Source organism: Haplochromis burtoni, unplaced genomic scaffold (assembly GCF_018398535.1).
Source record: "Haplochromis burtoni strain Fernald_Lab_line unplaced genomic scaffold, NCSU_Asbu1 Contig_486, whole genome shotgun sequence".
Lineage (NCBI taxonomy): Eukaryota > Metazoa > Chordata > Actinopteri > Cichliformes > Cichlidae > Haplochromis > Haplochromis burtoni.
In genome coordinates this window covers 42,139-58,105 of record NW_024582847.1, presented here as the reverse complement: position 1 = coordinate 58,105, position 15,967 = coordinate 42,139, and the positions used below count along the sequence as shown (strand labels likewise).

At 39.6% G+C, this 15,967-nt stretch overlaps 1 protein-coding gene across 2 annotated transcripts in view; it reads left to right on the top strand.

Moving 5' to 3' along the window:
* Positions 1 to 15,967, top strand: part of mapk8ip1b (mitogen-activated protein kinase 8 interacting protein 1b) — a 45,732-nt gene that overhangs the window by 1,539 nt on the left and 28,226 nt on the right. Inside the window, exon 1 of one of the 2 annotated variants that reach the window (XM_005951288.3) lies at positions 9,157 to 10,098. The exons of the other annotated variant lie outside the window; for it this stretch is intronic. Within the exon in view, the coding sequence (XP_005951350.1) occupies positions 9,836 to 10,098 (263 nt within the window). The 5' untranslated portion in view covers positions 9,157 to 9,835. Of the gene's footprint in view, positions 1 to 9,156; positions 10,099 to 15,967 lie in introns of those variants that run through there. 2 annotated transcript variants of the gene reach the window in all.

The following is a 15,967-nucleotide window of genomic DNA, read 5'->3' as shown; positions in this document are numbered from 1 at the left end:
ACCTGCAAACACCCAGCCTCTGGCCCAGTCTGTCCTTGTCTCATTAGCTGAGCTGAAAACAACCACCAAACATCTTTGTTCAGGATTTCATGATGATCTGTTATTGGGGATTGAATGCTGCTGATTGGTATTTGGGAAATGTGACTGACTAGAGGAAAGAAGCCAGATAATCCAAAATCTCGGGGGCTGGCCCAGTCCCAGAGCGGCCATATGTTGTCATGTTTTTCTCTCTCACCTCCCTGCCTGTGCACGCTACAGTGAAATCCTATGTCTCAGCCCAAGCCACTGCAGTTAAGAGACCAGCTCTTTGTGTTGGAGATGTTCAGTAAGTGAGACACATAAACGCCTCACCTTTATTTCTGGTGTTTTAGTGGCGCATTAGGATTTGTGGCATGAATCTGAGTGCAACTGAATTATGTATTAGTCATAAAGAACTGGGTTATACAGAAAGGATGCAATAAAGACACCCATTCGATTTTTATGCAAGTCAGATAAATGGCCTGTATTTGTATAGCGCTTTACTTTGTCCCTATGGACCCCAAAGCCCTTTACACTACATTCAGTCATCCACCCATTCACACACTGGTGATGTCAAGCTATATTGTAGCCACAGCTGCCCCGGGGCAGACTGACAGAGGTGAGGCTGCCAGACACTGGTGCCACTGGGCCTCTGACCACCACCATTAGGCAATGGGTGAAGTGTCTTGCCCAAGGACAGACCGACCGAGACTATCGGAGCCAGGGCTCGAACCGGCAACCTTCCAATTACAAGATGAACTGCCAACTCTTGAGCCACACAAAGTCAGATAGCCGCACAAAATCATTCTGTATAACAATAGATTTCTAGTAAAGGTTCTAGGTTTGTAATCCAAAATGTACAGCAGGTAAAATTCTTTTTGCCAAAATCATTTATTTCTATTGGTTTATCAGTATGCAAATTGTGTCTTCTGCTTTACTGAAAAGTTTTTTCTCACTGGGTGTACCCTGGATGACTCATGTTACCGCTAAGGATGGAAACTGAGTTCCCAGTAGTTCAGTTCCTTGGAATTGTTAGTCTGCTTTCCTATCGATTCTGCTTATTGGTTCCACTTCAGTTGGTGTCCTGGAGGAGGAAAGTAGCGGTGCAGTCTACAGCATGAATATAGACATAACTTTTATTTTTATTGCACAAAAGGACGAGAGCACAATGGTAAAGTGCAAACTGCATACAGGACAGAAACCTTGTGCTGCTAAAAGAACTTCAGCTCTTTGCAGTTATCTGCACAGATAGCATGCTAAGCTAGCCAAGAACCCAGTGTGATGTTAAAGCTGAGTGTAGAGCCCAGCCCAACAGTCAGACCCTGAACTTCAACAGGCAACAAATTGATGAGCAGTCAGGCTCTAGCATTTTTCTCCCTGTTCATGTTTCTAAAGTAGAATCACTGTGGCGATCGCATTAAAGTCTCTCTGTGCTAGTTTTCATCTTTTTGCTTTGTGTTGTCAACTTTGTGTTCATACCTTAATACTGAAAGAAACGTCATGAGTGTGTCCTCATTAGAATAGGGGTTTGTGTTGGTATGTTGGCCTGTAGCCTATAGGTTTTTATTGTTAACTGGTAAATTAGGAGACAATGATTTTCATGTCATTTTACAGAGAATAGTGAAAGTAACATAATGAGTAGTAATACATCTTTTGACTTTTAAGTAATGACCCCAACACTAATCAGAGCCTCCAGCATGCACAAACATTTGACCGCACAGCATACAGTTATTTCCCACAAATGTGATGTCTTTGATGTGTTGGCTGCTGGTGGTGACTCTCAACCCAATGACAATTGACAGGAGAATCGATAAGGACACAAATCGATAAGTGATGTTGATAATGGAAATCTGAATCTCTAAATTCATATCAGTTCTTATCTAGTAAGAGTTTTACAACTCATGATGTGGTTGTTATAAACACTGTGCACTATAACAACAACGAAACGTTTTCCTGTTAGGCAGCTTTGGTAGAACGTGTGTAAACTGTGGCATGTGGTGTTAATGATATTCAAGCTGACAATGAGCCGTGACAGCAGAGTTAAAAAAATAGTCTAAAGTGATGTTGAATTCTGCATTTGAACATCCTTTTTATGTTCATCCTGGAGATGAAGAGAAACTGTTGAAATGTTCAGGAAACCGGCAGTCATATTGTAACTGATATTAAGCAAAGGACAGCAAAATGCTGCACAATGTAGTCTACAAAAAAAGGAAAACTAAAAAACTTATAAAGGCTGCATAAAATAATTAGACCTTTCAACTAGTCATCCCCAAACAGAATTTAATCTTCAGCTATCCTGTAATATTTAATGTGAAATTAGGTGTTCAGGAAGTCTCAAACCTGGATTGTATTTTTTCATTTTAGAGGGAGTGGTGTGGTGAGGGCTGGGCTATAGATTTATGTGAACTTTTGTTTTAAAATTACCTGCCATGCATTATTCACATAACTCACTTGTGGCACAAGAGGGCGTAGTGGGAAATCTGTATCTGTGCAAGTGTGCGTAGTTAAGCATAATTAAGAAGATATGAAGCAGAACGACAGTATAGGATTGCAGACTACTCTAGGGTGCTTTAAGGGAAAAACTCATTAGACATCAGACAGCTGAGATCCCTGTTGATGGATCAGGTAATGCTTGTCTTTCTCAACAGGTGCAAGTTAACTGTAATCACTTGTTAGAGTTATAAAATAGTTTTCTGTGAATAGGGTTTGAGAGTTCTAGTAAGTTATTTGATTGGTTTATCATACAGTAGCATTAATTTGATTTGGTTAACTTGTCTAAGCTGGAACTTTCACTCTGTTAGCAACAACTGGAGCTGAAATAAAGCTATTGTCATCACCCCGTTGGACAGGTGGACAAGGCAGGTGGAGTGGACATCTAAGTTTGTGAATGTAATAAGTCAAGAACAAAGATACGTAGGATTTTCAAATTGATACCATAGGTGCATCTACTAAAAACCTTGGATAAGTTTGAATGTCAGTGATCTTGACCTCATGGTCAGAGTATGCTTTCTGAAAATCTTGTGAATGCAAAAACTTGAAAACGGGACTACGTAAGATTTTGAAATTGGCAACTCAGGTGTGTTGCCAGTTGCCAGTAGTTTTTGTTATGTATTTCATTAAACTGGCTGTCATTTCCAATATTGCTCATAAAAGTTTCCACCTTAAGGGCACGGAAAATACCTTTGTAGGTCATCATTCATCTGTTTCGTGTTTAAAGAACATAAGTAGAAGGCAGCTGGAGTTTGTTCTAGGGATGTCATGATACCAGAAATTTAGAAGTTGGTACCAGTAGGATTATACAAGTCTCCATGCCCAATTCATTACCAAACCACAATTATTATCCTATGTACTGTACTTAAACAGACTCCTTTATTAAAAGGTATTTTAAAACACTGACATACTGGCATAATTTTAATTTAAAATGTTAACATTAAAATTTGCTCACAAAACACAGATTGAAATGTTAGGGTGGTTGTCGAATAGTCTAGTAACGTTACAGCAAGGATTGTAACCTGTGGAAGAAACTGATTTCACAACAGTATTGCCAGCTATGATAACATATATTTCAGGATTAAGTAAGAAGGATAATACTTTGAATGATGTTAGCATAAACTGAAGGAAAAGTCTTTACACATGATTATGTTTAAAATAATTACGGATGTTTCCCTCAGAATTAGATTGTATTTGTGGCAGCGAGGCAGATCATGTGTGCACATATTTTAAATGTTGTTGAGCACACTCACAAATTTCATGAATTATTAAATAATAGCATATACACTAACCACATTATAAATAATAAAGAAATAATCAACTGCCTCGCTAATAAGTTTCCAATCTGTTGAATGAACTCCACAGGTATTTGCCTATTCTGCTCTACAGCCGTAGTGAGATAAAGTGGCGAGAGCTTTTCTCGTTCCTCAGGCTCTGGTTAGATATGCCTTTCCAGCTCACTGTAGATCATGTTTACTCAGATTTACTATGCCAAGGAGGACACTAGCTGGCTAGCAGTTTGTGAAATTTCAAATACAATTACTGATGCTCTTACATGGTCGAAAGGATGCATTGTGCAGTTGGTTAAAAAGGTTGATCCAAATTCAGCATCCATAATAGAAAATATTTTTCAATTTTAATATGTGACAATAATGCAAAAGCAGAAGAGTTACATCATTAAGTTACTTTAACTGCAGCGTTAAGCAGTCATATTATATTTTTACTTAAAATTAACATTGACAACAGTACTTTTATGCTTACATTTGACTTATGCTGTGTCACTACTGTTGCTATAATGCTGCTGCTGCCACCTTGTTTCAGTAGATTTACATTTCAAATTAGGTAGTGTGTCATCAGGGACACTAGCTCTCTGGTAAAGAAAGTTGGAAAAGGCCCTTCATTTCTCTTGTAAATGTTGCTGCAAACATCAGTTAAATGTTGTTCAGGATTTTTTCTAGTTTTTTCTTGAATCATTGTGATTTAATTTGGAGGCTATATTGCCCACCCATACTCTTGCATTTTGCATGACTTATGTCCCGAGGAATCAGAACTCGTAGGCACATCTTTCCATTTTTTCCCCAAATTACTTAAAAATCAAAAGTTTATCAGTAATCTCTTAATTATAAATCCACAAAAGTGTTTGAGTCATTTATCCATTGACCCTCTTTCTCTACTTTCACCTTTTCATTTGCAGCTTTAATGTTGGTTGATTTGAATTTCACCTGTAGTAGGAGCTAGTGGACAGTAATTGCCCTGCTTGCTGTTCCCAGTGGATGATCATTTACTGCTGTGTCTCATTTCTGCTAACAATGCATGTTTGACTTGACAGCACTCCATTCTGTTTATACAGTACAGGACCCTCTCTCGCTCTTCTTTTTCTGTCACTCTCTCTCTCTTTAAACGCAAGTACAGCACAAGTAAAACCTAATTTAGGAGTTACAGTTATATTTAGAGAAAGATAAGTTGCTAACGTTCCCTTAGTTTTTCTAAAAGATCCCTGCTTCGCTTGTAACATCTGGTTTCACCAAGATGGTGAAAGAATTATGACAAGGTGTCTGTTTTACCTATGGTAGGTCTTGATGCATTTTCAATCATCCAGGAAAGAAAACCTCCAAAAGTTGATTCTTTTCATCTGGACGTAGCATTTGGGAGAAACGTTTCAGCACTCATCCAAGTGACTTCTTCAGTCTCAGCTGACTGCAGGTTTCCCCAATCTTATAAACAGTACATTCACATAATGACTGAAACCAGCCCACTGAGGAACAATGGGCTGGGAGGTCAGTTCCTTAATCTTAATTATGCAAATTCTCATGACCATTGATCAACAACCACTGACCAAAACCCACTGATCAAAGACCACTGATCAATGGCCATGAGTACCATTCACAGAGAGTTGGGGAATGGCTGCAATCACAGCATTGTAAGATGGCGAAAGATGTACCCTTAGGCCCCCTCCTCGATTCAGAGATGGTCTTTCCCTTTTCACATAAATGGCCTCCTTGACACCGCGCTCAAATCAGCGTTCCTCCCTGTCCAGGATGTGTACATCCTCATCCTTGAAAGAGTGTCCACTGGACTGTAGCTGTAAATAGACTGCAGAGTCCTGGCCTGACGAGGTAGCTCTTCTGTGTTGTGCCATCCGCTTCACCAGAGTTTGTTTGGTTTCCCCGATGTATAAATCCTGGCAATCCTCCTGCACTTAACAGCGTACACTATGTTACTCTGTTTGTGTCGGGGGACCCGATCCTTGGGGTGGACCAGTTTTTGGCGCAGCGTGTTTTGGGGTTTAAAAGCCACAGTGACCCGGTGTTTAGAAAAAATGCGTCTCAACTGCTCAGATACTCCTGACACCTATGGGATCACTACAGGTTTTCGCTTGGGCAGCGGTTGTCCTTCTCTCCTGGATCGGCTGGAGCTTTCTTTAGATGCTTTCCAGCTTTGACAAAAGTCCAGCTGGGATAACCACATTTACTCAGGGCCTTCTTGATGTGCTGTTCTTCTGCCTCCCTGGCCGCTGTGTCAGTAGGGATGGTGTTCGATCTGTGTTGTAGCGTCCTGATGACACCCAGTTTGTGCTCCAGTGGATGATGAGAGTCAAACCTTAGATACTGATCTGTATGTGTAGGTTTACGGTACACGTCAGCTTTTAGATGTCCCCCATTACTGATGGAAATCTCACAGTCTAAGAAGGTTAACCTGCCACTTTTCATATCCTCCCTGGTGAATTTGATGTGTCAGTCCACTGAGTTAATGTGATCCGTGAATTGTGGTACGTCCTGAGATTTAATTTTCACCCAGGTGTCATCCACATATCTGAACCAATGGCTTGGTGGTGTTCCAGGGTAGGATAGCAGCCCTCTTTTCAACTTCTTCCATGTAGAAATTGGCCACGATGGGTGAAACTGGGGAGCCCATGGCACACCCATGTTTCTGCCTGTAGAACTGACCCTTGTATGTGAAGTAGGTGGAATGAAGACACAGTTCCAAAAGCAAACACACTTGGTCGATGCTGAGAGTGGTCCTGTTGCTGAGGTTGGTGTCATCCTGTAATCTCTTACAGACTACCTCCAACACTTCCGTGACTGGGATGCACGTGAAGAGAGATGTAACGTCTTGCAAGACCATGGTTTCATCTGCCTCCATAATGACATCTCTCACCTTCTCAACAAAATCCAGGGTGTTCTGGATGTGGTGTTCAGAGCTGTCCACCAGCGGGGTTGAGGATCGAAACCAGAAACTTGGAGATGTTATAGGTGACCGAGTTGATCATGCAGACAATCAGTCTTAAAGGTGCATTAAGGCATTTATATATACCTGGCAGTTCTTTCATCCATCCAATCATTTCAAATTTAGAGACACCTCTTTGGTTTCAAAAAACCAAAGTGGAAACAACTATATGCATATTTTATCTACAGTCCATGCAAACTCGTATTATGATCTACAGCTGTGTGTTAAAATGAAGTTTTCAGCCACACGGCTAATGAGAATATGATTGCATATACATTTACTGAGGCTATTTCATAGCTTCAATTTACAGACATTCTGCTTACAGCAAAACAATGGGGGGTTTTTTAAGGAAAGAAAAACAATTGTAAAATTGTGAAAGCTTGGCCAGTTTAGTAATGAAGTAATCTTTTAATTTTTGCACAATGGATGTCAGGTAATTCTCACCCTGTGTCCTTTACATTTATGCACTGACCTGCACTTTTTACCATCCTATTATGCTTGCATTAGCAATATCAAAAGGGTTTCACAGCAGCGACAGTGGTGGGATAACATCAAGTGGGAAGCTATAAAAGACTGTGAAAAGCAGACTGTAGATTTATTCTCGACTAGAGAAATGCTACATCCCTAGAACATGAGAGGTAAATGGGCACCCTGGAAAATAAGGGAATGGAACTTTGTAACGTGTCTTTAACATGGTAAAACCATATTGGAACTCATTGTGATTTCCTAACCTAAATGCTCACAACTGAAAATAAAACTGAAACGCTAGTGAGAGCGAATTTTAAGAACTTCCTTGTCAAAAGTTGGGATGTCCAAAATGGGAATGCCCCTACATGTTTTCAGAAAAAATGTTCCAGTTGGTGAAAACAAATAAACAGTAGTACAGGGAGTGCAGAATTATTAGGCAAGTTGTATTTTTGAGGAATAATTTTATTATTGAACAACAACCATGTTCTCAATGAACCCAAAAAACTCATTAATATCAAAGCTGAATGTTTTTGGAAGTAGTTTTTAGTTTAGCTATTTTAGGGGGATATCTGTGTGTGCAGGTGACTATTACTGTGCATAATTATTAGGCAACTTAACAAAAAACAAATATATACCCATTTCAATTATTTATTTTTACCAGTGAAACCAATATAACATCTCCACATTCACAAATATACATTTCTGACATTCAAAAACAAAACAAAAACAAATCAGCGACCAATATAGCCACCTTTCTTTGCAAGGACACTCAAAAGCCTGCCATCCATGGATTCTGTCAGTGTTTTGATCTGTTCACCATCAACATTGCGTGCAGCAGCAACCACAGCCTCCCAGACACTGTTCAGAGAGGTGTACTGTTTTCCCTCCTTGTAAATCTCACATTTGATGATGGACCACAGGTTCTCAATGGGGTTCAGATCAGGTGAACAAGGATGGCCATGTCATTAGTTTTTCTTCTTTTATACCCTTTCTTGCCAGCCACGCTGTGGAGTACTTGGACGCGTGTGATGGAGCATTGTCCTGCATGAAAATCATGTTTTTCTTGAAGGATGCAGACTTCTTCCTGTACCACTGCTTGAAGAAGGTGTCTTCCAGAAACTGGCAGTAGGACTGGGAGTTGAGCTTGACTCCATCCTCAACCCGAAAAGGCCCCACAAGCTCATCTTTGATGATACCAGCCCAAACCAGTACTCCACCTCCACCTTGCTGGCGTCTGAGTCGGACTGGAGCTCTCTGCCCTTTACCAATCCAGCCACGGGCCCATCCATCTGGCCCATCAAGACTCACTCTCATTTCATCAGTCCATAAAACCTTAGAAAAATCAGTCTTGAGATATTTCTTGGCCCAGTCTTGACGTTTCAGCTTGTGTGTCTTGTTCAGTGGTGGTCGTCTTTCAGCCTTTCTTACCTTGGCCATGTCTCTGAGTATTGCACACCTTGTGCTTTTGGGCACTCCAGTGATGTTGCAGCTCTGAAATATGGCCAAACTGGTGGCAAGTGGCATCTTGGCAGCTGCACGCTTGACTTTTCTCAGTTCATGGGCAGTTATTTTGCGCCTTGGTTTTTCCACACGCTTCTTGCGACCCTGTTGACTATTTTGAATGAAACGCTTGATTGTTCGATGATCACGCTTCAGAAGCTTTGCAATTTTGAGACTGCTGCATCCCTCTGCAAGATATCTCACTATTTTTGACTTTTCTGAGCCTGTCAAGTCCTTCTTTTGACCCATTTTGCCAAAGGAAAGGACGTTGCCTAATAATTATGCACACCTGATATAGGGTGTTGATGTCATTAGACCACACCCCTTCTCATTACAGAGATGCACATCACCTAATATGCTTAATTGGTAGTAGGCTTTCGAGCCTATACAGCTTGGAGTAAGACAACATGCATGAAGAGGATGATGTGGACAAAATACTCATTTCCCTAATAATTCTGCACTCCCTGTATTGTTTAGTCAGAGGTTTTGTTGAAGTGAAATTTTTAAATTTTACTAAAAACAGTATTATTATTTATGAAATAATACAGCAATACATCACACAACAACATCTTTTTTGCGTCAGAAATTTCACAGACATAAAGGAATGACGTCTTTTACGATAAGTGCTGCAGACTATCTGAATATACCGTGTGACTGTTTGGGCACCTGTCTACGTTTGCTTTATGGCCTGTCAGCCTTCTTATTTTGTCACTGTCGCCATGCTGCCAGATCTCAGCACTGAGTGCAGTAGTTTCATGAATGATGATAAGCTAGAATCTTCTTTTAAGAAGATGAATAGGGAAAAAGAGCGATGGAAAAGGGAAAATTAGAAGTCTTCTGTGATCAATGAGCCCCATGAATAATTGAGGGTGACCGTGTTTTACACAGATAGAGGAGAGAGAGAGAGCGAGAGAGGAGTGTCCTCCTGTGCTGATGTTTTTCCTGTTTGGACTTCCCGTGTTGTTAGATGATCTGCTAACACCAGCAGTTTCCAGCATTGGCATAGTAAATCTGAGTAAACATCAGAGAGAGGGAGAGAGAAAGAGGGTTATATAATACTACTGTTCTCTGGTGGCTTCAGCTCCTCTCTTTGGGGGGAAAAAAATCCCCCATCCATCTCGCTTCCCTCCCAATGAGCAGCAGCAGCAGCCGGGCTCTGAATCAGACGCCGCTTCCATCGACCCTGGACGAGCTGCTCCCCTTCTCCCTCTCCCCCAGCTCTCTTCCTACACTCGCTCCTCCCTCTCTGCCTCCCTCACTGCCTCTTTCACTTTCTAACCCTCTTGCTCCTTCTCCTCCTCCTCTCCTCTTGGCTGTGGATGCCCTCCTCACTTACAGTATGGATTCGGGAGGGGAAGGAGGAGAGGGCTGGATGGAGGACCAGTGGGAGAAATGGTAGGACATCTGTCTTATTCTCTCTCTCTCTCTTGTTTTTTCTTTTTTCAGTTTATTGGCATGCAGCAACATGGCTGTGTGTGACCTTGCAAGTGTGTAACTGCTAATGTTTCTTCTTCTTGCTATTTGGCATCTCCTCGGTACAGCATGCCCTTGAAGGAGATCGCCTTTATATGACTGTGTGTACGTTTGTACCTAAACAAGAGAGGTAGAACGTGCAGCGGAGGTTGCTGCCTTATGATGACCAAAAATAGGACCATAGAGGCAATCACATGTTATCCTGCTGCATGTGTATTACAGTGGAACTGCCGGTGTAGGAGAAGCACTGTGTAGACGGATCGTTGTCTTCAGAGTTTGTTTTCATGCAGCTGATGATGGAGAAGAGGGTGATTGTACTTGGAGCTGTTGAATTGGACAGGACGGTCCTGATTGTGCTCCTGTCCTCATAATTCCTAGTGGTAGTGTAAACGTGAGTAAGGAAGGGAAAAGAGTATAGTTGGAGCTGCTGTGATGACTAAATACTGGGCTGAAAGGTAGAATAGCACGATCAGAGCAACACAACACAGAAACACATGTGATCATAGCATTTAAGAGAAGTATTATGTGGGGAGCATGGTTTTCCTGTTTTCACTGTAATAAAAGATATAGAAGCACTATTTATTTCTCATTGCTCTTTGTCAGGAGATTTAATTCCATTCTGCATATTTTTCTTATCTCTTTCTATTAACAGAAGTCATCTTCTCACTGCTGTGTGACCTTCCTTTATGATAAACTGCAAAATGTCTTTTTATCACAGAGATTATATCAAATTCAGATCAACATAAAAAAGAGTTAAAAGGAAAATACCCGTATTTGACCTTGTTTGCCATTTGTGAATTTGCAAGCAAGCCTTAGATAAATGTAGTTCTATCAGGGTTATATTGGGTTGTTTCTTATATACATACATATATAGAGATATTTATATATTACTGAGCTGGCCAAGCACATCATGGCCTGAGCGTGAGGTCATTCTGCCCTTCATTAACACAAGCAGAGAGACAGGCCGAGGAGACACAAACATGGCAGCAAGCTGCCCTGTCACCACCTGCTGTTACAATAATGCTGCAGTTTGTCCCACATCCTTAGCGATATAAAACTGAAACATCCGTCCTGCAGTGTTGTTACAATCTGAAGTTGTTTTACAACATGAGCTGATGGGACTTGTCTGCAGGGACCGTTTAAAAGCTGAACAGTTTAAAACCCACATCACTTAAAGCGAATAATCAAATTAAATAATCTCAGCAGAAAGATAAAATGTGCTGAGAATGGGATCAAAATCACAGATCTGAGCAGGAAATGCTCAAATCAGCCAAGGAGAGGTGAACTTAAGTTTTTTTTGGCATGTTGTAGAGAGAAATTTATGTTTTGAGAGATATTAGTAAATTTTCAATCCTTGAATGTGTTCTTTTTTATTACAGAACTACTTTTGAATTGTTCTTTCTGAACTTTGCCAAAATTGTTAAAAATTGAAAATATGAAGCCTTTAGTTTCCAAGTCGAATCCCGAGTCCCGTCCTGTGTGAGACGTTGCTGAATTTATTTGGTTTTCTCTGCTGTGTCATGGTGATGATGTTGATGTCGGCCGGTTGTTACTACATCTTGACCCTATTTGCCATGTTTCACTTTCAGTAATGATGACACAGTAAATGTGTCACAGGAATCTCTGACCTGGACAGCCCAAGCAGTCTGCTGAGTCAGCCTGCATTGATTGCTGGTAGGGTTGTAAGTGTAGCGAGATGATGAGTATACATAGTGCAGGAATATAATCCCAAGGGAATTCCATTTGTTTTCAGTTGTATTTATTCATTGCCAAACCACAACAACAGTTGCCTCAAGGCAAAGCTAGCAAAGGTGCATCGAGTGTTTGCAGACATATGTTGAAAGGTCGATAGAGCTGGACTGTGTCAGTGGGCTGGGGGTCAAAACCTTACCATTACATACTGATTAAGATCAATCCAAACACTGTATACTTTTGTGGCACTATGGAACAATGACAGTCTTCTTACCACATCAAGTACTGCCTAGATAATCTGGTCCAGCAAACTTCCTGTTGATCAGTGTACACATTTAAATAGAATTCAATCTATTAATATTACAATTTTCAAAAATACAAATTCAATTTCAGGAAGGTGAATTTTAAATTCAGTTGTTAGTGTTTAAAAAAATATTGTATTTGAGTATAAAAATTGTATAAAAGTATAAACGTATAAAAATTGTATCTGACTTTATGTCCTCTACAAAAGTTTGCATTGTTTTATCTTCAAATATCCAACAAAAACATGTATCGCTAATTCATAACGAAGAAAGCTTTGTAACTATCCCCACTAGTGAAGACTGTGTCATTTCCACAGCTTTCCCCCCGAGGTCTGCAGCGCTGTTGAAAAGGCTCTGGAGTAGCCCATACTGGAGGTTTCTGCATAAACGCGTAAACCTGTGACACAAAAAACCTGTGACCGAACTCAGACACACACAGACTGTTTTCCTTCCTGGTGATGAAGGAAAATGGTGGGCTGGCATGTAAAAGGGCATTTATTCTTCCAGGACCTGAAGCTCAGTAAAGCATCACTCCAACAGCCAAACCCATCTGTTGTCTGATTGGATTGTCAAATTTGTAATTGACATGACATTGACCAATCAGCTGAAAGGAAGAAAAATCAGGTCAAAATTTGTACTTCTAAGTTGAAATCCACACGCAGCCAGGAAACCTGAGTGCAGAGGTTTACACGTAGTTTTTTGCTTTGTATCTGTAACCAGATCTTAACAAAACATTTTGTAACTCGTGTAAATCTTTTTTACACACACACAAATTCTCATCTGTAGATGCACAAACACAAAACTTTCAGATATTTTGGTTTACCATGTTACAAAACTCAGTACACAAATATGCATTTGATTTACACATACAAAATATTTATGACCACAATTTGAGCCCATAAATGGACAGCTGCTGATTGGATTGTGTGAAACTGGCAGCTGTTTCTACTGCTTATCCCATTTATAATGCTTAGGCAAAAAATACATGATTCATAATAATTTATTGTACTACCTAATAAAATTCTTTAGCAAAATTTCCACTGAACTGAAAACTTAACATTGATGAAGGGAGGATTTATTGGAGAACTGTTGTATTATCGTCTTAGCTTTAGCTGAGTGTACCTAATCAACTGTTAAATGAGTGCATTTGCAACTCCAATTTTAGAAAAGTTGGGATGCTGTTTTGATCACAAGCACCCAGTACTGATTCTTTGAATCTTTTCATGATGTTACTGTATATACTGTAGATGATGAGATATTCAAAGTTGTGACAATTTTATACTGACTAACAAATTGTTGCAGAATTTATATCTGGAGTTTTTTTGCAGATTGGGGAACCTGTGTCCTTCTTTGCTTGTGAGACTCTACCGCCACAAGATTTATTATTTTTTTATATATACCCAATCATGTTACTCACCTGTTGCCAGATGTTTTGTTTTACTACCACATAGTTTTACAGGTTTTTGTTTCCCCTGTCTCAACTTTTGTGATACTTGTTGCTGCCATCAAATTCAAAAAGTTATCTGTTTTCTACTTTGAAGAAAATATGTGGGATTATAAGATTTGCAAATAATTACATTCCATTTTTATTTAACTGCGATGTGACCCGTGCAGCCCATCTTATCTGAGAACTGTTCAACCCTTCACCCTGTGAACCTCGACGTGTGACAATGTAATTTGCTTTGTGGTATAGAGTCTGTTGGGATTTCTCTTTGGCTGCAGACAAAGAGGTTTATTTTTTAAAGTATTTCTTTTTCCCACCTCCCTCCATGACTCTCTCCATCTTCACACTTTTCTCACTGTTGACTTAATTGTTATGGACTCAGTCCCTCTCACTTATAACTCTGTAGACTCACCGTTTCATAATATCCCTTGAAAAGCCCAGATTACTGCTCAAAACTTGCAATTTAAACCAGTTAAAATGTTGTTTTTTTGATAGCTTTGGTCAGAGGGCATATTCAGTCTGGTATTTGATAACTTTTCCTCAGTTGTAGTTTAATAATATATGCAAAGCTGTGGTGAAATAGCCCAGGGTTACAGGTTGTCTTGGACAGGTTGTCAACCTGTTGCAGGACTAACATTATTAACATTTTGTATTTGCCCCTGTACACCACCACAGGGTGCTTCAAACCAAACAATTAAGATGTGATTAAAGTTCAGAATTTTGGCTTTAATTGAGTGGGTTTCCAAAAGTACTGCATTAACTGTTGAGGAATTATTGCCAGTTTTCTACACACTCCCCCAAGTGTTCAAACGTAATTGGACAAACTAACAAGCTAACATTATTTCATCATTTTAAATTTAGGTATTTTTACCTATAGGTTAGTCAGAATAAAATCATTAACCTATGATATATAGGTTTTAGTGTCAGAAAAAGATTTAAGGATAATGATGATGTAAATCAATATTTCCTCACCACAAATTGCCTAAAAATGAAAATACCATTACAAGTAGTTTTATTTAAGGTCATCTAAGTTACTCACATACACTGTGTATAGCTGTGTTGTAAAAAGTTTTTTATTTTACATGTATTCCTTTTTTTTTTTTACTTTCCCATTGTCTTCTTTTCTTTTGTTCACTTTGTTCTGTCCTTCCTTCAGTCTGTATCTCCCACCTCCTTCAGGGCTTCATTATGGAGGTAACAGATGCTTTTTCTCAGGCTATTTAACTTTCTATTCCCATCCTCTGACATGTGATGGCTAAAGACTTGTAATAGCTGTATGTACACTCACGCTAACAGTCAGAAATGACATTACCATGATGCATCAGTGGGGGGATGGTAGCTGCACAGGTTTACAAGGTTTATTTGATGGCTTGCTCCCATGCTCTGTCGTCTTTGTCTTGCATCTCAAATAACATTTTGCTCTGACTCAGTCTGTTACGCCCGGAGGCTGCAGGGTAAAGGGACAACATGCAGCCATAATTGCAGATGGGGAAAACTGAACCATTGTTTACTGGATGTTAATTGAATCCTGCCACAGACAGCAGGACCGTACATTTCCCTTTCTGCTGCAGGAGCATTCAAGACGTTTGTACTTCTCTGCAAAACACAAGTTCACTTTTCTTAGTTTCCTATTCTGCATTTTTGCCAGCGGTGGCTTTATGTGACAGTGAATCCAACGAGTAATCCAAAGGTAATGCTACAAGTGGTGTAAGGCATTACCTTCTTTAAATAAGTAGCATGATACATTATAATGAATTATGTGTAATACATTATTTTCCTTGAATAATCACCCTATAGCTCATTGTCACTGACAAAGTATGAGAAGGAGAAGAAAAAGAGTTATGCTGTGTGTATTAATTTTAGTCCCACTTGTGATGAATGAAGTGTAGTGGTGCCAAAAGAAAATCACTTTTACAAACAGCAGATGGAGATATTCACAAAATAAAACAGGCCGATAAAATCCTGGATGCTCATTGTTTTCTGCTCTAAATGAGCAGGTAGTGCTTGATTTAGATCTGCCTGAAATCAGTGCTTGAAACATTTAGTAAGTGCTTTAATACTAAATATAAATCCTTTACAGGTCTGAGTGAAGTGTATAAAACTATGTGGTATAAGAGTCAAACGCCATGTTTCCATTTGTTAGGAACAGTACTATGACACAAAACAATAGCTTTAGATCTGTTTATCTCTTATAAATATTAATGTAGATGCCTATGCTTGTTATATTTTGGTCATTTATAGCGACCTATATTCAAATTGTCATTGGACTGAGCATAGGAGATACAAATAACTGGGTCAACAAGAGATTCTGAGATGTACTATGGCTTGAGGATTTTATATATATATATATATA